This window comes from Budorcas taxicolor, chromosome 16, assembly GCF_023091745.1.
Source record: "Budorcas taxicolor isolate Tak-1 chromosome 16, Takin1.1, whole genome shotgun sequence".
NCBI lineage: Eukaryota > Metazoa > Chordata > Mammalia > Artiodactyla > Bovidae > Budorcas > Budorcas taxicolor.
The window spans coordinates 42,705,664-42,727,650 of record NC_068925.1 but is presented as its reverse complement, the minus strand read 5'-3'; the positions used below and the strand labels follow the sequence as shown (position 1 = coordinate 42,727,650).

The window sequence follows — 21,987 nt, the reverse complement described above, 5'->3', positions numbered from 1 at the left end:
TTGGGTTCACACTCCCCACTCGTCCATTCCCTGATTGTATGGACTTTAAACAAGCTACTTAACCTGAGTCTCAGCTTATTCATCCATAAAATGGGGACACTGGTACCCACCTGCTAGGGTAGTGGTGGGGCTTCTATGAGACAATCCACATGGAGTGCTTGGCTCAGAACCCAGCTCCTTGTGGGTGTGACCATCATCATCACCATCTTCAACTGCATCCTCATCATCCTCACCTGGCCTTTAGGAGTCAGGGGGTCCTCAGAGCCCAGCACAGAAAGCAGGGGTCAGTGGGGCCATTTTAGAGGCTTCTCACTCCTCCAATGTCCTATCAGTGGGCTGGCAAGTGGGGACTTGGCTGTTCAGAAAGTTTGTGTCCTGTCCACTGGGGACAGCAACTTCCCTGACCCAACTGTCACCCAGGGATATTGCCCCAGTGTTGCCAGACCTCTGTTTTTACAGAAAAGCTGGAAATCTATATTTTTGTGTGAATTCTCCTGATTACTAAACATCATCAAGAAATTAAAAAGAACTCTATGAGTTGGTTGGCTTAGTTACCAGTAGAACACCTATAATGGGAGCATTTTAACCCAGTTAGCCTTTCCCGCTTGGGTAGAGGATTGAGACTGGCAAAGCAGGGGCCCATGGTTCCCCAGGGCCCAGGCTGAGGCTGGAATGAGCACTCAGAGGCACCTCAGCATCTCTCTGGCCATAGGACAGGCGTTCCTGCAGGAGAAGTGCCAGCGGTGGATGCAGGCCCGCTTCCAGGGCCTGCAGAGGGCCATGTTCTGGGGCTGGCAGCAGGCAGCAGCTCGCCGGAGACCCGTGGCGGCCAGTCCAGAGCAGCTGCTACTGCAGAGGTGGGTGCGCGAGGGTCATCACCACCTCAGAAGCAGCAGGGAGAGAGCCTAGGGATGGGAGGCTGGGTGGCCTCTGCAGCTCGAGAGACAGGCCAGGCTGGAGACCTGGCATCCAGGCAACAGGGGCATGAAGGAAGACCCCAGCCTAGAGTCAAAACCACCAAGCTTCCATTCTCCATGCTGTTCAGGAGGTGGGGGACGGTAAGCCCCTAACCCCTCCCAATGCCCTGACAAGCCCTGGGTCTCCACCTCCTGGCTGGGTCAGCCCTTTGGTTTCAAAGCTCACTGCTAAGATGGGGGAACCAACTCCTCAAACAGCCACTAGAGCGTGTGTTCCAACTCCACATCTTGTTTAATGAATCACAGCACAGGAGAATACCATAGTCAAAGAAAAGCGCGAAATCTGAAATAGAGACGGTCTAGTGACACATGTATACAGATCATAGATGCGTGTGGTTTTTTAAAAAATTATCTTTGGCCACACCCCACAGCCTGTGGGATCCTAGTTCCCCAACTAAGGATTGAACCCAGGGCCCCTGACAATGAAAGCATGGAGATCTAACCACTGGACCACCAAGGAATTACCTGGATGTGTTTTCTCCCAGGGTTGGTTCTATACAAACTCACAGGCATTCTCAGTGCTCCCACAGAAGCAGTGAGCCATTCACTGCAGAGTAGCTGATGTTTTCTTGGCCCCTCTGACCACAGTCCCCTCACTGACCTCCTGCCCTAGAGTTGCTGTGTGAGGGCAGGCAGGGTGTGGCTGTTCCCCTGATGTAGGGGACCTGGACCCACATCACCAGGCTCCCACACCATCCCAGGCAGCCTGCCCTCAGCAGCCAGGGTGCACGCATGCCGAGGCCCCTAAATGAAAGCCAGGGCTCTCACCTGTCACATATCAGTCCACACTTCCTTTTTTTCCTTTAAAAAAAAAAAGTATTGATTTTTTTTTGTTTTGCCCATGCTGCATAGCATCACATGTGGGATCTTAGTTCCCTAACCAGGGATTGAACCCAAGGCCCCTGCAGTGGGTGGAAGGCAGAGTCTTAACCACTGGACCTCCAGGGAAGTCTGGTCCAGATGTTCTTAAGGCACCGAGGCTGTGTATACAAAACTGTGTATAACCTGTGATGGTTTGTGGACGAGTTTCAGGTGTAGCTTTGAATACCTGGACTGGAGTACTGCAGTCCACGGGGTTGCAGAGTTGGACACGACTGATCGATTGAACTGAACTTTGAATAAATGAGAATTCTGACTGGGAAGCCACCTAGGCCCCTCCTCTGCCCCTGTTCTACAGCCACTTCCAGGCCTGGTTTGGAGTCGTGAAAGCCTCCTGGGCCAAGCGTCCAGCCTTCCAAGATGGTCTGAGGAGACGGATACCCGGGGCCACATTTGCCAGTGAGGCCCCAGCGATCACAACCCAGCCTCAGGAGCTGCATGTGGCCCAGGCCTCCTGCTGGAAAAGCCGAGAGCAGGGGTGCCAGGCAGACAGGCAGCTGAGGAGGACCTGGGCCCAGCAGGCCTTTGTTGCAAGGCGAGTGGCCCCAGGCCAGTGTTGCAAGGCCCTTCGGCAGGCAGGAGAGCGCTCCAGGGCCCAGGCCCTTTGCTGGATGCTGTGGGCACCTGAGTCCTGCCAGCACTGGGTCATTCGAGACCATACTGTCCCGACTCTGAGCGCCAGGTGGGTGCCCTCAACCTGAGGGCAGTCCCGTACTATGTGGGGCCAGCTTAGACCTTGAACTTGTTTAGAGTCAGGGTACAGGGTATTTGGTGGCTAGTGGTGGGGCTCAGGGGGCTGAGGGTGATAGGATAGGACATCCTGGTCATTGCAACTAGTCCTGGGGTCAAATGCCAGCTCTGTACTCTCCAGTCATGCCACTCCCTCCTTGGGCAAGTCTGACTTTGAAGGTCAAAGATAATAGCCCTGCCTTGCAGGGTGGCCCCAGGGTTATCGTGGGCATGCTCTCAGTTCAGCTCAGGCCAGACGCACACCAGGTGCTGATAATATACAGCAGTGCTTGTCGGGGGATGGAACATAGGAGCAGTGGGCAGGCCTGCTTTCTCTCTGTCCCTATGTGTAATATTCTGCCGGTCTCTGTGCCCATTTGAACCTGATTTCAACAGAAGAGGGATGAGGGAGGGGAGCATAGGCATGGGGCTTTGCCTGGACCCGCTGGAGGGTCCCAGCCCTGATGACTTCGGTGTGGGCTCCTCCTTCCCCTCAGGGTCCAAGAGACCTGGACCAAATCAGCGACTCAGGGGCATGTCCAGCGAAGTGCCATCACCCACGTCCAGCAGGCTGGGCCCAGGTGCTTCCTGCGAACCCACTGGTCCCAGTGGCGAACAGCGCTGTTCAGAGTGTGGCTAGAACCACAGGCAGAGGTCCAGGAGGCCAGCAGAGCCCACCCAGCCAGGCCCAGGGCCAGCCTCCGGCGCTGGCCTGGGCTGACCACCAGAGGGCGCCTCCTGGTGCTGATGAACCCTCCAGCCCTGAAGAGGCAGGTGAGGCTGGGCCCAGGTTGGGTGGGAGGTCCCAAATGACCCGAGGGCCAGTGGCCTCAGAATCAGCTTGATTCAGCCCAGGCGGCCAGCGTGGCTGGATGCTTCTCCAGGATCCCAGTGGCCTTGTGGACACCACGCCTACGGGTTCTCAGACAGCCTCTGGTCTGGCAGTCACCCAACTGTGGGACCATCAGCAAACATTTACTGAGCACCTGCTGAGTGCCAGGCCAGTGCAGTCTGCTACAAGGACACACCCTGGGTGGCAACTGTCAAGGAGCAGACACCTGAACTCCCAAGTCAAGGTGCAGCCTAGGATCGAGATAGGTGATTGAGTTCAGTAGAAATGGTGACAAAGAGCTAGGTGGCCTAACAGGAGGGGAGAAGCCACAGTGAGTGCGTCACTCCAGGCACCAGGAGTGCCACTGCATGGCAGTCTAGGGACACTTCATTGCAGGACACACAGTATTCCTCTAGATGACTCGCAGCATCACGAATCCTATTCTAGGATGCCAGGAAGCATGCCATAGCCTCTAGGAAGGTTCTAAGAAAAAAAGATTCAAGTCATTTATTTTAAATGGAATTGAAAAGGACTAACTTTGGTTGCAGAATCTGCATTTTCACCTATGTGGGGCTATGGCAACTGCATATTTTGAGGTCTCTGGGTATTTTCTTTCTAGATCTGTGTTTCAAGACTTTCTAGATCTGTGTTTTCAGAGTATGTTATAAACACTTCCATTCCTGTCAGCAAAGGCAGGCAGGGATCCCGTCTACTGATGGAGAAACTGAGGCTTGTAGAAACAAAATACAGTAAATGCCAGGAACGGTCAGTGGTACTAGGGTGAATTCCAGCCCCCCCGCCCCGCTTCTACCGCATGCACACACGTGCCCAGGCAGCCCTCACATAACGAGGACAGGCTTTATGCCATCTCTTGGTGGCACAGGCTCCCTTCGAGAGCCCCCGCCTGAACAGAGCAGTCGCTGGGGGCTCCAGCCCTGGAGTCAGACCACTCTGGAGAGGTAGGGCCTCAAACGAGTAACCTTTAACTTCGTCACTAAGTAGGGAGAGAAACGCCCACCTCACAGGCTGTACCTGACACAGGCAGGCTCTGAGCGGTAGCTATTATTGGTCCACTCACCTTCCAGAGTCTCCAGCCACGCGGGAGGATGGGGGAAGAGGCAGTGGCACGTACCAACAGCCACATTACTCTTGGCCCTTTTCTGTCCCCTCTGGAAGCCTCACAGGAGAACCTGAGGCAATGTGAACCGTCCCACTTGTGTGCACACAAACAGAAGTCCCCTGACTGGCTGGGGTAGGACAGAAAAGGAATCCTGCCAGGTCGCTGGGGTTCAGGTTTTTCTCTTTGTTCCTTCAGACCCGCAGCTGCAGACCATGGGCCATGGGGCCCAGCCCGACCCAGCACCGCAGCCCCAGTGGATGGAGGCAGGGAGAAGCGTCCTGGGCTCAGAGTAAGGAGACCCTCCCTCTGGGGATAAACGAGGTCTGAAGTGCAGCGGTGAGTTAGTTACCAGCCCTCACAGGCCTGGAAATCAGCCATCGAGCTCTCTGCGAACCTGTCTTATGTATTTACTGTCTTCCCCACCCATCTCCTCTTCTGGAACATTTCCCAATGTTGGGAAAACAATGACAACTTCTCCCGCCCCACCCGGTTCCTTCTCTTAGGGCCACAGGAGACTTGGGCAGCTGTGGTGGAAGCAGGGACACTGGCTTCATTTGCTCAACACCATTTCTTGTTCACCCTTCTCTTACAGTTCAACCTCCAGAAGCATCGGGGTGGGTAAGTCTGCTCCCCTGAGTGATGTGTTAACCCCTTCCAACTCCCCTTTCCAGGTGACAGCCAGCCTTCCCTCAGCCCCACCTCCCAGCTCCAGCTGCAGGGGCCCAGGTGCGCCTGCTGGGCCCAGGACCAGTGCCCTGCGGGGCCAGGAGGGGACTGCAGCTCTGAAACCAGAGACCTTGAGGGCAAGACAAGGCATCTGGGGTAGGAGCAGAGGGTGTGCGTAGAGAGGGAGAGGTGAGGATGGGGGCCGGGCTGAAGGGTTTGCCTGACCTGTGGCCAGAGCCGGCGCCCCCCGGCCAGTGCTTGTCCCACAGGATCCCAGGCCCAGGCCTGAGGCTCTGCCCTTTATCCTGACCATGGGGAAGTCGTAACAGCTGTCAGGACCCACCAGGGCCTCTCCCCTCAGGAGGAAGTACCTGCAGTGCTGGCGACTTGAGGCCCGGCTGCACCGGCTGCAGAGCTCCCAGCAGGCCAGGCTCCGGGCAGCCATGTGGCAGCACTGGGTAGATGCTCAGGGGGTGGAGAGGCTGGCACGGACACTGGTGAGTGGGGGACCCCTTCCCAACCTCACGCTGATTGCCCATCCCGTCCCTTTCCCAGCCCTAAACCCTGGACACGCTCTCTCCAAGTTTGGTCTTTGAACCTACCAAGCCTGAAACCTTGGGAATAGGCCCAGGGACCTGCATTGTCATCTCAGATGACATCCCCTTGTCACACCTCCCCTTCCCCCGAGCTGGGGCTTTTGGCCTGGAGCAGAGGGAAAGGCCCGTTCTACCCTCAGGGCTGCAGGTGGGGAGAGGCAGCAGAGAGGCTGGGGGCTGCCGGGGACAGCGGTGGGCCCAGCTCAGGGCCTCCTAGCAACTGTCCCCACAGCTCAGGCAGTGGCACCTGAGATGGGCCTGGCGACTGTGGCGGCGGCGCATCCTGCGGTTGCAGGTGGCTCAGCGGTTACAGAGTCAGGAGGACGGCTGGGTCCTTTCCCAGGTACCGGCGGGCGGCCCCATCTCCAGCAGGCCCTTCCCAACAGGGCCACACCTGGGCATTCCTGAGCTGCACCCTCCCTGGCAGCTGTCCCCAGAGCCTCTCCATTTTCAGGGAGGGTCAATTCAGTTAGGAGAAAACAGCCTGGATTCCTTAATTCAGCTGGTGAGGAAGGGCTCCGCCCAGTCCTAGTTACTGGTTGGAGGACAAGGCTTGGCCCGTGACACAGCTGTTGTTCACACCAGCCCGTGATGGCTGTGGGTTGCTGAGCGTCACCCCTTCCTGACGTGCAGAGCCCAGCTTCCCTGGTCACAAATCACACATATCCTGAGCCAGGGCTTTTGACCTGGGGCAGAGAGAAGGGCCCTCTCTTCCCTCAGGGACAGAAGGATCTGGGCCCAGTACTGACCACACAGACCTGGAAGGGAGCCACAGAGCTCCTCCCTCCTGATTCCAGGCCTTTAAGAAGTGGTACCAGGGTCTGGCAGCCAGGGGCCTGAGGGCCAGAGCCAGCAGCAGCGTGAGGCCCTGCAGCGAGGCAGGCCTCAGGAGGCCTGGAAGCAGGCTGGAAGCTGCCAGAGCCCCAGCACTGGGTGGACCTGGGGCGGAGAAGGGGGCCCAGCTGCAGCTGTGACTTGTTCTCATGGAAAACAGATTGGAGCTCCACCCATCTGCGGAGCGCAGGCTCAGGCCACAGAGCGCCCAGGCCAAGAGCTGTGAAGGACAATAAAACGCCCTCCTCAACCCCAGCCGCTTCTCTGTCTCTCCCCTGCCGGCCAGCCCCTGGGATCCATTTCCTCTGCCATCAGGCTGCCCTGTGGACACTTGCCCCCTCTCCTGCCCCTGAGCTGGTGAAGACTCACAAGAGGGACTGGGACAGGGACCAGCCTGTGTGCTTGTGTCAAGTCACAGCCCCTGGGCAGCGGGGAGCAGTGCCAGGCAGACAGCTTCCTAGACAGGGTGCTCCGAGGGGAGGAAGCAGCTGGCAGGAGGAGGGGGTTCTGCCTGAAAAATAAGCCAGCTGAAGAAGTCAGTCAGGCTCAGCCAACCTCATCTTCACCCTTGATGGTAACAGGCAGGGTATCCTTTCACCCTTCAGGGCCAGGGGAGAAATGGGAAGGCCAAGGGTACAAGGGTTCAAACACCTTTAACCCTTAGGCAGTTTCTCGAGTCATGGGGATAAGTCTTTCAAACAGCAGCACTGTAGAAAGGGGAGAAACCCAGTTGAGCTCTCTGCTAAAAGGAGGCCAAAACTATTAGGTTTCAGTTCAAGGTCCGTCCAGGGGCCGCTGCCTGACGGGGCAGTTGGCAGGCGGGGCAGTGGCTGCCTCTTCATTCCCAAATGGGTGGCACCCGGCTGCCAATGCTGGGAGGTGGAAGGATGAGACACTATGACCTTGTCTCCTCTGCAGTCCCACAGGGCCTGCTGCAGTGTTCACTGTGCCTGTTCTCCTGGCGCCCCAGGAGCGAGGTCACTGGCAGTCCCAGGCTGGCCCCAAGAGGCTCCATTAGCAACAGCCCTTCTGGGGGTGGACGGCGTTCTGCCTATGGGGTCCTTGTGGAAGGGGCTGCTCCCCACCAGAGCACAGACTCTCAGCTGAGCTGGAACACCAGGTTCCCAGGTGGGGTGGACTCAAGTCCAGCCAGAGCCTGGGAACCTCACACCAGTCTAGCTGCCATCATTGTATCAGAGGGTGGAGGCCAGGGCTGGGGAGAAATGAATAGGGGTCTCCCAGAAAGCCAGGATGGAGATGAGGAAGGCGGGACACAGTGGCCTCAAGCTAAGGTTGTCAGGGTGCAGGGTCACAGCGCCTCTGTCTCCCTCTCGTCTTGGGGGGGCCTGCTGAGAAGCTCAAACGTGTCTTCCACCACCTGCCACAGGCAGTTGTCCAGCGGAAACTCGTTGTCCACCAGGTTGACCAGGAAGTAGTTGTCGTGGATGTACTGGATGATCATGCGGGAGGGGGACTCCTCCTCATACAGCTTGCCCCACTGCTCAATCCACAGCGCGAAGGCCTCATCCTGCACGTGTGCACATGCGAGCACACAGGCACACACACAGACACACACGGAGTCGCAGACACACGCACAGAGAGGCACAGGTACGCACAGTCACACACAGAGACAGACACACGGAGACGCAGGCAAACATACAGGAAAGCACAGGTACACACAGTCGCACATACAGAAACACACACACAGAGACGCAGGCACACAGGTACACGCAGTCCCACATACAGACAGAGATACACAGACACAACAGCCAGGTTAACAGAGCTGCCTCTACGCTGGGCCTCCATGCTCAGCATCCCAAGGGCTTCTGCTGCTGCCCAACAGGACATATTCCAAGAACTCGGCATAGCCCATTGCCAGTACCACCCCCCTCCCCAGGCAAGAGGTAATACACCGTGAGTCAGAGTCAGGGTGCTGCCAGCCCCGGGGGTGCGGCCTCCAGCCACCTACCCAGGACCTGGCAACACCACCCGCCCAAGGCTCTGGAGGTAGGCAGGGCAGGCCTTCTCCTGGGCTCCCTTACCTTCCAGAACATGAAGCTGACGGGGTCCACCACTGTGGGCTGGATGATCTCTCGGCCAGGGAAGATGCCCCAGGTGACCGCATTGGGCTGCAGCTCGGGGGCGTTGGTGATATTTTCACCCTGGGGGAGGTGGGCAGGAGCAGACTTGGGGTGCAGACAGCTGCAGTCCTCTCACCTGGAGCGCGCAGCCCTGTTCCCCTCTCCACCCCCCAGCTCTGCAGCTCTGTGACCAGCCACAAGCCTGAAAGTCAGAAGTCATCCTGGCCTTTTCTGCCCTCCGCCCGAAGCGCCAATCAGCTCTTCTTTCAGTGGTCTGCTCACTTCCTCTGATGTTTCATCTGGCCAGGCCTCTCTTTGCTACTTAGACCACCAGGCCTGGGGACTCTTGTCTGCCCAGCCCTGTTATTCACACAGCTGTCTACTGGGACCTGCCCCCAATCAAACACAGGGCCAAGGCTACCTCTTGCCTATAAGGGAAGCCTCAAATGCCAAGCAGGACAATTGAGACCCCTAAGGACCTGGGCCTGGCTAACACTTCAGCCTCCCACTGACCCCATTCAGCAGTGAGGCCTTTGCACACCCTCGGCCCTTTCTCTGGATTGCTCTTTACTCCTCATCCTTTAAGATTCAGGTTACACAAGATCCCTCCCATCGCCTCCTCTGACCTCTCAAGTTAGACATCCCTCCCGCATCTCCAGCTTCCTCTGCTGAAGTTCACTGTTACAAAGTGCAGCCACTTGCACCCATTCATAATTATCCACTGATGGCCTCCTCACTAGGCTGGGAGCTCTGGGAGAGTGAGGCCTGGCTCTGTCTGCTAATCCACTTGGCATAATGCCTGGCCCAGTCGGGTGCTCTGTGATTGCTGAATGGCAGAGTAAATGTGCCCTTGGCCCTGGTGCTCTGGCCCTGTCAGACACCCTTTGACCCAGGGCTGGCCTACCTTCACATCCACGATGTGGTAATTCACCCGGAGCTCATACTTCTTCAGCACCTGCAGAAGCGCCTCCACCGTCTCTCGGGAAGTGAAGAACTCTAAGTAGGCCTGCGGGAGGGAGACAGGCACGTAACCTGCAGGCCTCGCTGGACACCTTCCATGGGCGCTGCTGAGCGAGCTCTGTGCTCTGAAACACTGGACGCTTGTCCTGCTGACCGTGCTGGGGAGGAACTCATGAGGACACGTGTGGCAGGACACTTAAGGTGTCGGGATGAACAGTGGCCACTAGCTGGAGTTAGCAAATACATGAATGACAGGGAGAGGAGCAGGTTATGTGCAGTTTCTTGGTCTCGATGGGTCTGAGGGCCATCTGGCACCCTTCCATCCAGTGGAGAAAGTGTCCACAGAGAGACCGTTTCAGAAGCTGTACAGGGAGCCCAGAATGGCAAGAGAGGCCTGACACACCCAATCCCTTGTCTGCTGGGTGGAGGGCTTTTCCAGCACTACCTGGCCATCAGGAATTAAGCTGGGTTTATTTATTTATTTAAATTTTGGCCACACCATACGGCATGTGGGATCTTAGGTCCCTGACTGAGGGATCTAACCCATCCACCTGCACTGGAAATGTGGAGTCTTAATCACTGGACGCCAGGGACTCCGAAGCTGGGTTTATCTAAATTCACTTGCTATAATACTCATAAAACTGCAAGGTGGGGGCTGTTAGCTCCATTTTACAGATGAGGAAACTTAGGTTCAGGGAAATTAAGGAACTTGTCTGCACTGACTGTACACAGCAGAGCTGGTATTCAAATGCAAGCCTGTCTAACCCCTGAGCCTTCAGGCTTCAGTTTAGAATGTAATTTTGACCCTAGCAGCCCCGGAGAAAGGGATCCACAAGGAACAGTAATAACAGCTCCCAGTTAGGGGACGTGTCCCACGTGCTAAGCACTTTACGTGCTTTGTTGTGTTTCATTGCCAGAACACCTAGCATATCCCCATTTTACAGAAGGGAAAGCTGAGGCTCAGAGCGGCCAAGTGACCATTCTACCCAGATCTGTCCGACTGCAAGCCTGAGCTCCTGTCCACTTTGATTCACTGCTGCTCAGAATAAAAAGTCCCCGAGAGGAAGGCCGCTCTGTCCTCAGCCCTGGAGAACCCCTGTATGCAGGTCAAGGGGTGGGTAGCTCTGTGGGTCCCTGCCACACCTTCTGGAAGACATAGCCCCCACTGGGGCCCCAGCCCACGATGGGGTCAGAGGACGGCTTCCCGTTGATGTTGGGCTGGGAGTTGATGGTGAGGATGCCCCGCCGGTTCACTCTCAGCAGCTCCTCCTTCATCAGGCTGGTCTCGGCCGCCAGGGGCTCATCATTCCAGGGCAGGCAAGTCACCTAAGGAGGGTGAGCCCAGCTGGGGCAACAACCCAACCTGGCACCCTGGGTCCCTCCCTGTTACAGTCCCCATCAGAGACCTAGCCTGTCTCTGCCTCTGTAAGCCCCTTCCAGGCACCCCACATGGGGACCCCCTGACTCACCTCCTCCCTTGGCCAAGGTGCCACATCCAGACGTGGTGACAAGACTCAGGGTAGGGCGTCTGGCCCACGGGACAAGGGGTAGTACCTGGGGATCCCACCCCAGCTGCACTCACTTTGTAGCCGTTCTGGTTGGGCTCTCCCGAGAGGTAGTGGGCAAAGACTTGGAAGACACTTTCCTCACTGGTCAGCTCCTCCCCCCACATCTTCAGTAGCTCTTCCTTCGGGGACTTGCTCTTTAGGTAGAAGAGGTAGTAGTCCTTCAGCTCCCCAAAGGCCGGAGAGGAGGAATTGCCCCTGGTGGAGGAGGTGCCCTAGGTCAAGTCGAACTCCTGACCTTGGGCTCCAGACGGACAATGGCCTCCACCTGCCCCTGGGGTGGTGCATTCCTGTGAATTGTCCGAAGGGCTCCTCCACACTCAGACTCCTTCCAGGTAAACAGAACCCCACTCACCAGCGGCCGTTGGGGAATTCGTCCCACTCCTGCGTGCGGTAAATGTAACTCTTTGGTCTCGAGGCCCAGAAGATGGGCCGGACATCCTCCACCCGGCGCTTGGGGTGGGCACTGAGGGCCCAGGGCAGGGGACGCCTGGGTGAGAATGGAGACAGAAAGGGTCAAGGACTGGACAGAGGGAGGGAGGGAGGCAGCACTGAGCCCAGGTTCTTCCATTGAACTCAAACATCAAGCTGGACAGGCAGTTCTGGCTGAAACTGGAACTCTAAGACACTAGACACTACACAACCCTGTGTGCCCCATAGCAGCTGGCACAGCTAGGGTGCACACTTTCTGGGACTTCTGACTTCCTGACCCACCCGACTCTCCTCTGTAGCTCCCAAGCCTGAATTCAGGGCCTCTGGCCTCACCTGGGGTCCTCGATCCAAAGCCCCAGGCGCTTCAGCACCTCGATGGTGGCCACCTCGCGGTTGAGGGTGTAGAAGTGGAGGCCTGGCACCAAGCCACTGGCCAGCAGCTCCTGGCACAGGCTCACAGCCTGCTCGATGCCATAGTTGCGGATGGCAGCGTCATTGTCTTTGATGGGCTCGATCACATCCTTGATCTGCTGCGGCACCTCCAGTTTGGATAGCTTCACCAGCTGCCGGAGGGAGTGGTAGCCCTGCCCAAGATATGGGGGTGCAGGTGCCATCTCCCGGCTCGTCTCTCACCCCACATGCCCATCCCCCCACTGGGGTCTCCTGGCCTCTGTAATGCGACACAGAGAGACCCAGGACAGTCAGGCCATAAACTACAAGCAACCTTGCCTACTGCAGCTTTTTCTACTCTGCAGATTAGAGCAGCTGCCCACAATATCCCTTGGGCTTCCCTGGTGGCTCAGGTGGTAAAGAATCTGCCTGCAACGAGGGAGACCCGGATATGATCCCGGGGTTGGGAAGATCCCCTGGAGAAAGGAATGGCAACCCACTCCAGTATTCTTGCCTGGAGAATGCCATGGACAGAGGTGCTAGATGGGCTACAGTTCATGGGGTCACAAAGATCAGACATGACTAACACTTTCATACTTCATAGCATCTCAGCCACAGGCCTGAGGCAGCCCTTTGGACCCTAGATGGATCTATTGATAGCACGGTGGTCATTTAAGCCAGTGGTTCCCAAGCCTCACCAATCACCAGAATCGCCCACCACATTTAAGAAATAATGGACAGATTCCCAGGCCCCACCTCAGATCTACTGAACCAGAACTTCAAGGCACGGGGTCTGGAAATCTATCCTTTGAAAAAGCTCATTAAATGATTCTGGTGACAGTGAAGTTTGGAAACCATTAACCAAAATTTATAATGAGAGTAATAACCCCTTTTAGTGACACTTATCAGCAAGCCTCTCCAACAGGTACTACTGCTATTTGAGAAGACATCACGGGTGTGTAGTGGCTGGCAAGACAGCATTTTGCAAAGACTGAGCATCCGTTTAATGAAAATCTAATGACCATCAGAAAGAACTTGAGCCTGAACCTGGCACTTCACCCCAGAGCCCTGGCTAAGGGGGAAGTGCTAGGATGAGCAGGGACAGTGGTGGTAGTCCATTAGCCCTCCTGGGACCCTCACCTGAATAGGGAAGATGCCAGGGAGGATGGGGCAGGTAATGCCTATCTCAGAGCAAGCCTTCACAAAGCGGAAGAACGTGTCAGCCTCAAAGAATAGCTGGGTGATGATGAAGTCAGCTCCCGCAGCCACCTTCTCCTTCAGGTGCTTCAGATCGGCTTCAAAGCTCTCTCCTTCAGGGTGGCCTTTGGGGTAACCTGCCAACAGGGATACCGTAGAAAGAGGCTGGCTCCACCTGCTCAAGGTGAGTGATGAAGAAACCAGAGAGCCAGCAGTGGACAGCTCCGGACCCATACCTTCTAGCCTCTCAGCACGGACAGGCTGAAGTGGTGATGACTGAGCTGCTCAGATGAGCCCCTCTCCCCGAAGGTGACTCTTGGTGAGAGCTGGCTTAGAGTCAGCACCGCTCCCCTCCAAGAGTGGGGGTGGACTGCCCTCAAATTCCCACACTGTCCTGCTTCATGGTCCGTGCATAGTCAGGCCAAGCTGACTTGGATTTGGTGGCCACAGAAAAGAGAAAATGCTATATTCACAGTGGCTGGGCAGCTTGGGAGGCTGGGCTTGACTCTAGGTACCGGATGAAAACAGTGCTTTTAATTTCACATCAAAATCACTCAGCGGTTCCAGACGTTACAGTCAGAACCACGTTACACAAGGAAGAAGTGAAGAGAGCGGAGAGGTTCTGCTTGAAGAAAAGAATGGAGAGAACATTGTAATTATTCCTAAATGCCCACAGGTCTGTCACCAGGAAAACAGAATAACCTTAGTTCCTTATTCGCCATATCCTGTGCTGCTTCTGATGGCAGAACTAGAATCAGTTTCAGAGAGCTGCCTGACAGTGGAAAGAGCAGCCCTACAAAAGAACAAACTCCCAGAGTGTGAAAACGCAGGCGGGGGGAAACGGATGCCCAATGCTGCGACAGCAGGGATGTCTGGGAGGCAGGGCCAGACCTCCCCAAGGCACATCTAGATCCAGGAACGGTATACCTTACCCCACCCCACCCCACCCCACCCCATTTCCCTAAAGGACTAAACTCACTAGTGGCTCTGCCTGCACTGAAAGACCAGAGGACCTAATGAACTACAAGCAGAGCACGGGCTTCCTCAGCCTGAGGCCAGGGCAAAACCCTAAGGAAGTGACAGGCCTGAACCCAGGCTGTTGGGCAGCCAGGCTGCTTTGCTGTGACAAGGCAGTTTCACTCTTAAAAAAGCCCGAGTCATCAAAAATGGATAGAAGAACTACTGTTTCAGGGATAAGGGGGTGGGAGGATTAAACACCAGACTGTTACACTTTTCAATAACAAGGCTATTTTTCCAGCAGGAATTTCAGAAACAGAGGTTTTAACAGCCGAAACTCTAGAAAACCTCAACAGCACCCAAGAGATCCAGCAGTTGCTGACGTTTGGGTTTTGCTACATTCTTATTCTATGGTGGCCAGCTGGGTGCTTCCTAATCCACCCGTCCGCCTTCTCATCCACTTCACCATGAGCAAGGCACCAAACCACTCGGCAACTGTATGCTCACAGCTCTGCTGGTTTCTACTTGTGACCATCCAATGCCCACCACACGTGGGCACATTCCCCAATCAACCACTGTCTTGTGGCCCCGTGAGCAAGGACACTTGAATTCCCAATTCCTCATCAGGGCCTCCCACACTCATCTACCTCAACTGCCTATTCTGAACACTGAGAACCGTGGGCCTATACACTGGGGGCCTGGGGACACAGCCCAAAGCCCTCACAAGAAGTCATTTCCTTGAAGTCACATGGCTTACTTTTTAAAGTTCAGATCACTCCGATGTTCCACTCCATAACATATCTGGGGGTTCATTTTAATAAGACTGATATAATTTTCTCCAAAACATCTGAAAAAAGTCATCATGCAAAGATGATGCACCAAATGAATCCCTGGACGTCCAGTGTGTCTGGCACACACTGCCTCATCATATCTAAGCCCCTATTCGAGAAGCTTAAGGCCCAGACAAGAGTGTGGGCAAGAGGGAAGGCTACACCCTCTTTCTAGTAGGTGAACCTCACCTCCCGGCTGTAGCTAAAGAAACTAGAGTTGAGACTAGAGTTCTCTCTCCTGAGATCTGGATTTATCACTGAGGCCTGCAGGTCCGTCTTGGCTACACTCAGGAGCAAGCAGTGGGTCACGTGTGTCCCATACATATCAGAGACAGGGAAAGTGTACCTATCAGATCTACTGGATGAAGCATGGAGCAGTGGAAGGCAGAGATGGGGCTCTGTGGCCCCAGCGAGGATGACGGAGGGCTGGGGATTCCAGGGCTTAGTGAGGTCTGATGCCATTTCCTGACCTTATTCTGAGAGTCCCTGCCCTCGGAATCTTAATAAATATATTACTTTTGTTTGAGGAGGAATAGAGCTGGGGAACAGGCTAATACCAAGAAAAGGCAGAGGAACAAAACTTTACAGTATGAAGGGATACGAGGTGGGGGAAAATCCTTGGTTCTGATTCATGTTCACCTTGAGCAAATAAAACCTCACTTTGAAACTGTTCACACCTCCCTAATACAGTTAAAAATAATGTGGCCCTTTTCCATTTCACATGAAAACATAACATCTTTTTTTCATCAGGTCAAGAACACATACATATCTTCCTTGGAAGTCTGAGTAGTTAGATTTGGGCCACCAGAAGTTGAAGAAGAAGGGGAGAGGAAGGGGGTCGCAACGGTGGGCTCAGATATAAGGACAGAGGAGCCCTGGCCATAGGACAATGGCTTGTGCTACATGAACAGAGAATCAAGTTCAGTTCTGGAACTTTTCATTCCATTGTATTCAGTTGTATAGTACTTTCAAATTCAAAATGAAAAGAAAAGCTGCTCTGTATCAAAACATCTGAGCGATGTTACATTTTTAAAAACGGATGGAGGACTTCCCTGGTGGTCCAGTGAGTAAGAATCTGCCTGCCAACGCAGGGGACACAGGTTCAGTCCCTGGTCTGGGACGATCCCACATGCTGGGGGGCAACTAAGCCCGTGCGCTGCAGCTATGGAGCCCACGTGCGCTGCAGCTATGGAGCCCACGTGCGCTGGAGCCCAAGCTCCACAAGAGAAGCCACTGTAGTGAGAAGCCCGAGCACCACTAGAGAGCACCACCACTCACCGGGACTAGAAAAAGCCCCTGTGTAGCCGCGAAGACCCAGCACAGCCAAAAATCAATACGTTTTTTAAAAATAAAACTGGAAAAAAAAATTAGGGGATCGTGACACTCCCAGGAGTGTGGTGTATGAGAGGAGGAGGAAAAGGCAGAAGACGTGGTCTGTCCAAGCACCTCTACACCTCCATCACTCCATTCCATCACAGCACAGGCCTCCCCCCACAGTGCAGGCAGGCCCCCGTGGTGCAGTGAACCTTCGGGGTCCTCACCTGTGCCTCTCCTTCCTTCTTCTCTCAGGCCCCACCCACTGGGATGCCCCAGCCCCTCACCTGCCACACAGACGTCAAAGTAGTCACCAAACTCGTTTCGGATGTGCTTCACCAAGTCCGTAGCATAGTTGAAGCCTCCTTCCTCCTCTTCCCACTGGTCACCTATGGGGTCTGCAGGGTTGGAGGTCACAGTGCTGGGTCTCACCCCACCTCCAGGAACCTCTCTGTTCCTTCTCCCCATGCCCACACCCAGGGCCAACAGAATCTCGAAGGCAGAGCCTTCCTATTGCTGAAGTTGGTGTCTGCACTTTCCACTGTAGCACTTGGTAACAGTGGGAAGGACGACAGCAGCCAAGCCAGCAAACAGTCGCCAGACACAGATGCGGGAAGCAGCTGGCAGAGACCAGCTGCTGCTCTGCATTCAGCCCGGAGCATATGAGATCCCCCCACCTGCTCACACCTAGGTGTGTCCAGCCACCTCGCCCAAGCCCGCTGTTCGCTCTCCCACTCCCTGGGAACCGTTGCCTCCTGGGAGAAGCTTCCACTCATCTCGGGTGAGACATGGTCTTTGGGGATAGGGAGCATGAGGCCACAAGGGCCCACCCAGCAGACTGCCACTTCCCACACCTGTGTGCCCCAATGACAGCCTGGGCCAGAGGCATAATCAGCTACTCTCACTCCTGGGACACAAGTCAGAGCCGAACTCTGTGACTGGGTCAAAAGCCGGGAGCAGGAAGGGATCGATTCAGTCGTGTACATCACAGCGGGTTATCAGGCACCGGCTGTGGTCCTGACTGAATTCCTACTGAGGGGTCAGAGGTCAAAATGTGGCTCCATCTGTGTGTTGCCCATGGTCCTCTTGACCCACACCACCTACTAATGCTACTGGCAGGGATGGGACCTGGAGAAAAGTGAAGGACCACTGCAGAAACAGAAGAGGTCCTCCAGAAAGCAAGACCCCAGAGAGCAGGCCGCTGGCTCCACACCTCCCCTCAGCGCAAGGATGTTCTTCAGGCCCAGCTGCTTGGCTTTGTGCAGGTGGCCCGTGATCTCTTCCCGGCTCTGATGGCAGCAGGTCATGTGCAGGATGGTCTCCAGGCCGCAGTAGTTCACGGCGGTGCTGGCAATCACCATGGACGAGGTCTCCTTGTCGGAGCCAGGATCCCCAGCTGGGTGCCAGGTCACATCTACAAAGAGGGGGCCACCCGCTCCCATCCGGTCAAACCTGTAGGGAATTTCTTTCTGAGGAAGGGCTCCTGGAGGTGCACCGCCCGTGACCACCTTCCCATGGGGTCTTGGACTTAGAGAAGCCTCACCTGCAGGTTGGCATCAGACTGACCTGCATTCACATCCTGGCTCTGCTACTCACCAACTGCGCAATCCTGGGAGAATTACTTAAACTCTCTGCGCCTCAGTTTTCTCATTTCTACAATGTGGCAGGGGACAGTGCCTACTTTTTAATAACATTCTGAGGATATCATGACAGATGGCTCCACAACTCAAGAACAGTACTGGGTACGCAGTGAACAAGCAATCGGTGTGCTATTATGATTACTCTTATTGCAAAGATAACAACAATAAAGCCATCTTCTGTGAGAGCGGCACTTTGGACTTTTCAAAGTGCTTGGATATTTACCATCTTGGGTGAATTAAGACATTTTGATGGATAAGGGTTCAGAGCACTCTGAGGAGTGCTTATTCTAGGGAAAAAGAGGGTCAGCAGACACGAGTTTCTTCCATGCTACCTGCCTCTGCCACCCCCCAGCCTCCCACCACTGCCCAGTCCTGGCAGCAGCCAAGAGTCTTACAGAGCACAGCCACATCACCAGGACTAGTATCAAGAGCCACATGGATGCTGTGTTATAAGCTGTGAAAAAGTGAAAGTGTTAGTCGCTCAGTTGTGTCCAACTCTTTGTGACCCCATGAACTGTAGCCTGCCAGGCTCCTCTGTCCATGGAATTCTCTAGGCAAGAATACTTGAGTGGGTAGCCATTCCCTTCTCCAGGGGATCTTCCTGACCCCAGGATTGAACCCGGATCACCTGCATTGCAGGCAGATTCTCTATCATCTGAACCACCAAAGAAGCCGATTATAAGCTATGGTGCATTTGCACATTTTTGTGCCTTCAAATTTCACAACCATGGGAATGACACATAAGTGCAAGCAATACAAAGCATAAACTTTAAAAAAAGAACTGCGATTCATAAAGCGCTAATGTAATCCAGTCGGCATTTCTCGATTTCAAGGGCATAATCCAAACTTGCTAAAAATGCTCTTCAAGCCACTGTTTTTTAACTTTCTAAACTCTACTCATGATCTAGCCACAAACTCCATCAAAAAATGTTGTCGGGGAGAATGAACATTTTTAACTCATGAAGACTGTGAATAAAAATTCCACGTGCCTGGAGAGACTTTTACAGACCAGAAAGTGGCAAGTTGTGTATCAAAGCATCTCTCCTGGCTTGGTTTCTTTCCACCCCTTGGAGCTACCTTTTTTCTGCTGGATCAAAGTGCAGCCCAGCCGCAGGGCACAGTTCACCTATTCACCTTGCCTCCACTCCCCAGTCTGTACTCCTTATCTTACACCAACTCACCTGGAGATGAGATTGACAGCACCCTGGGCAGTTCGGGGAGGGAAGAACTCTAGGGAGAACCACTTGTCACCAGAGTCCATCCTCCGCTTCATCTTCTCCCGGAGTCTCTCACATCGCTCGGGGTCCAACCCCGGCGTGGAGCACCTTGAACTGTCCTTGGAGCTCTCGCTGCCGCTGCTGCTGCCCTCCCAGCGGGGGCCAGGGCCGCCGTTCCCTCTGGGTTCGTTCACCATGGCCAAGATCCTGCTGCACGGGGCGAGGGCAGGGGGCGTGAGACTGCAGGGCAGGTGGCCGAGCCCCAGCATGGCAGGGTCAGGTGAGAGATGCTGCATTTTCACGCAGGAAGAAGGCTGGTGAGGGTCTGGGTGACAAGGCCCCCACCCAGCGACTCTGCAGTAAGGACTGTCTGCACTGCCTCACTCCAAGCTTGGCCCTCCGCTGCTGCCTGACTCCAGGGACGTCAGCCCCCACCCGGTACATGCTCCTCAGCCCCTGGGTCCTCCGTGACTGCTACCTGATGGAGGGTGGCACTGAGAGCCTTCCGCTGCCAGCCTCCAAGGCTCTCATTCCCAGGGAGGGGCAGCAGTGCCCCACTGGGAAGACCTTGGGTTTTGGACGGTCCATCTCCGCCGGGGTAAACTCAGACCCCGGACCTCTGAGTTCCTGAGAAACGAGGAAACTTCCCCAGCGGGTGTGCCTGACTGGGCGGAGCCATGACAAAGGAAGAGCTTAAAGCTGTGGCTGGGGCCAGTGCGAGGGGGCGGGCGCAGGATTCCAGGCGAGAGGGAGGGCTGAGGCACTAAGCCTTGAAGACGGATAGGAGAAGGGGGACGTGGGGCTGCAAACCGCAGCGTTTGCGTGGAGATGAGGTCAACAGATGTTCGGGGCAACTGGAGCACTCGCCAAGAAGAACAGTTCAGCCCTGGAAACATCTCCTGGGACTGGGAACAGTTTGTGTGCACGCAGGATGGAAGGGCTTAGGGCTTGACAAAGCTGCCAGATTTCTCCCAAGTTTGTGCTTCTCTGACAAGACCATGTCGTGGGTTAGAGGTTGACATTGGCTGGGTTCCAAAAGTAGCCAGATCCAAGCTCTGTAAGGGCACGGATTTATGTCCAACTTGGAACAAAGACTGTCCAGTCTGTACATGCCTTCCAAGCTGTTGTCCTTACACACATCAGTGAAGTCAGTTCAAGAAACCGCACAGCCACCACAGCTGAAGCCCTGAACCATGGCAACCACAGGCAGGCCAGGCTGACAGAGGGCATGGGGCCGTGGGGCAGTTTGGTGGGAAACGTGGGACACACTACTCATACACCGCAAGAGTATCCAGTGTGCAACTCAGAACATTAGAGGAACAACCAGGCCAAGATCATGTGTTTCAGGGAATACCTGCTGCCAAGCCCATGTTCTTAACTAGTTTGGGGTCCCAGACTCATGAGAAACTGATGAGATCCAATGCTCCTCTACCCTAAAACATACACAAGTGTCCTTGGTACATCCAGGGTCAAGCAGTTGACTCCAGACTGTGCTTTCCATCCTGAGGGATGCCCGTTTTGATTCTGACCTAAAGCTCTAGTTTCTCTGAAAGGGATGAACACGAAGAGTAAGAAAGGGGAGTGTGTCAAGATCACACTCTGGCCTCTCCTCAGAAAGCAAGCGTGTGCATCGTTAATCATCTGCTGGACCAAAACAGGAGCAGGGAAGAGGTTGAACCACCTACAAACTAACTGCTCTTTCCTTTGTTCATGAAGACTTCCTAGCTCTGACCAGGTACTACTTGTTTCAGCATTTTTTCACGTGCTGCCACTTTTCATTTTAAGCTAGGACCCCAAAGAACCCTGTTGCAGCTGTGGATTCACATGTTTATCTCCCCTCTTCCCAGTTCCCTGAGACCAGGGCCAAGTATTCTACCTATGGTATCCCAATGCCTGGGATCCGGTAATAACAACTGGCACTCACTGGGCACCAACAGGCCAGGTCACACCGTTCTCAAAACAACCCTCCACCAATCGATGTGCGTGCTCAGTCACTCAGTGTGTACAACTCTTTGTGACTCCATGTAGCCTGCCAGACTCCCGTGTCCATGGGATTTCCCAGGTAAAAATACTGGATTGGGTTGTCCTTTCCTTCCCTAGGGGATCTTCTGGACCCAAGGATCACACCGGTGTCTCCTCCTCTCCTGCACTGGCAGGCGGATCCTTTACCACTCAGCCACCTGGGAAGCCCCTTTGCCATTTGATGAGCACTTACTTAATCGGTGCTAGGCACCCGGAACAGTGGGGAAATACTGGAGTCCACCACACTTAGAGGGGCCCGGGTGGGCACTTGTGTGTAGCCTGATGCAGTGGGCGTCGGGGACAGCAGTGCCAGAGGCCCTCGGCTCTTCTCAAGGGGTTCAGCAGCTCTGGCGCGCTGCGAACAGAATCACCGCGTCACTGGGTCACGGGCGGGGACGGAAACCTAGGCCCAAGTCCGGTCCCAGGGCTTGGGGTCACCACCACACCTCAGGGCCGCCTCAGCCCTGAAGTCCTTCCGTCCAGGTTGGGGGCCGAAACTGAGTCTCTGCTCCAGGGTTGGGGGGGTCGCAGGGCAGCCAGTGGGGGCTATATTAGTCTCACCGAGGGCGCGCGCGCAGAGGGGGCTGGCCAGCCTCCACCGCTCCCCGCGCCCCCCGCAAGAGCCCGCCCCCGGGTGGATGGCCCCCAAGGCCCGGGTCGCCCCTGCGGGCGACAGACGCCTCGCCGTCACTCACCCTCTGGTCACTGATGACTCAGAGCTCGCGGCCTCCGCAGCGGCGTGGCGGCTA

At 55.3% G+C, this 21,987-nt stretch overlaps 2 protein-coding genes across 4 annotated transcripts in view; one reads left to right on the top strand and one right to left on the bottom strand.

The window, feature by feature from the left end:
• The window catches only part of C16H1orf167 (chromosome 16 C1orf167 homolog), a 22,393-nt gene extending 15,620 nt beyond the window's left edge, over nucleotides 1-6,773 (top strand). The window contains exons 12-18 of the mRNA XM_052653554.1: nucleotides 713-857; nucleotides 2,155-2,538; nucleotides 3,083-3,359; nucleotides 5,209-5,263; nucleotides 5,596-5,700; nucleotides 6,032-6,171; nucleotides 6,597-6,773. Coding sequence (XP_052509514.1) covers nucleotides 713-857; nucleotides 2,155-2,538; nucleotides 3,083-3,359; nucleotides 5,209-5,263; nucleotides 5,596-5,700; nucleotides 6,032-6,171; nucleotides 6,597-6,773 — 1,283 coding nt within the window. The remainder of the gene's footprint in view (nucleotides 1-712; nucleotides 858-2,154; nucleotides 2,539-3,082; nucleotides 3,360-5,208; nucleotides 5,264-5,595; nucleotides 5,701-6,031; nucleotides 6,172-6,596) is intronic.
• On the bottom strand, nucleotides 5,823-21,987 carry MTHFR (methylenetetrahydrofolate reductase). 3 transcript variants are annotated; one of them, XM_052653717.1, is made up of 13 exons: nucleotides 21,934-21,987; nucleotides 21,432-21,593; nucleotides 19,181-19,506; nucleotides 17,573-17,811; nucleotides 16,647-16,757; nucleotides 13,202-13,395; nucleotides 12,005-12,255; nucleotides 11,595-11,729; nucleotides 11,257-11,437; nucleotides 10,818-11,000; nucleotides 9,619-9,720; nucleotides 8,676-8,795; nucleotides 5,824-8,161 (listed from the first exon to the last, which is right to left on the bottom strand). In XM_052653717.1, the coding sequence occupies exons 3-13, from the start codon at nucleotides 19,483-19,485 to the stop codon at nucleotides 7,943-7,945; spliced, it is 2,040 nt and encodes a 679-aa protein (XP_052509677.1). In that variant the 5' UTR covers nucleotides 19,486-19,506; nucleotides 21,432-21,593; nucleotides 21,934-21,987; the 3' UTR covers nucleotides 5,824-7,942. The 3 variants fall into 3 exon arrangements, with proteins under 3 accessions (XP_052509676.1, XP_052509677.1, XP_052509678.1); XM_052653718.1 differs by having other exon boundaries at nucleotides 19,181-19,426; XM_052653716.1 differs by lacking the exons at nucleotides 21,432-21,593; nucleotides 21,934-21,987 and adding an exon at nucleotides 19,695-19,827 and having other exon boundaries at nucleotides 5,823-8,161; nucleotides 19,181-19,426.

What these genes read in the sequence shown, in the direction of transcription:
- MTHFR (XM_052653716.1), bottom strand. Translation starts at nt 19,804, where the DNA reads ATGGACCGTCCAAAACCCAAGGTCTTCCCAGTGGGGCACTGCTGCCCC. An exon ending in TCAGTGCCACCCTCCATCAG is followed by an intron (nt 19,427 to 19,694) that starts GTAGCAGTCACG and finishes CGCCCCGTGCAG; the next exon opens with CAGGATCTTGGCCATGGTGA. An exon ending in CCAACCAGAACGGCTACAAA is followed by an intron (nt 11,001 to 11,256) that starts GTGAGTGCAGCT and finishes CACCCTCCTTAG; the next exon opens with GTGACTTGCCTGCCCTGGAA.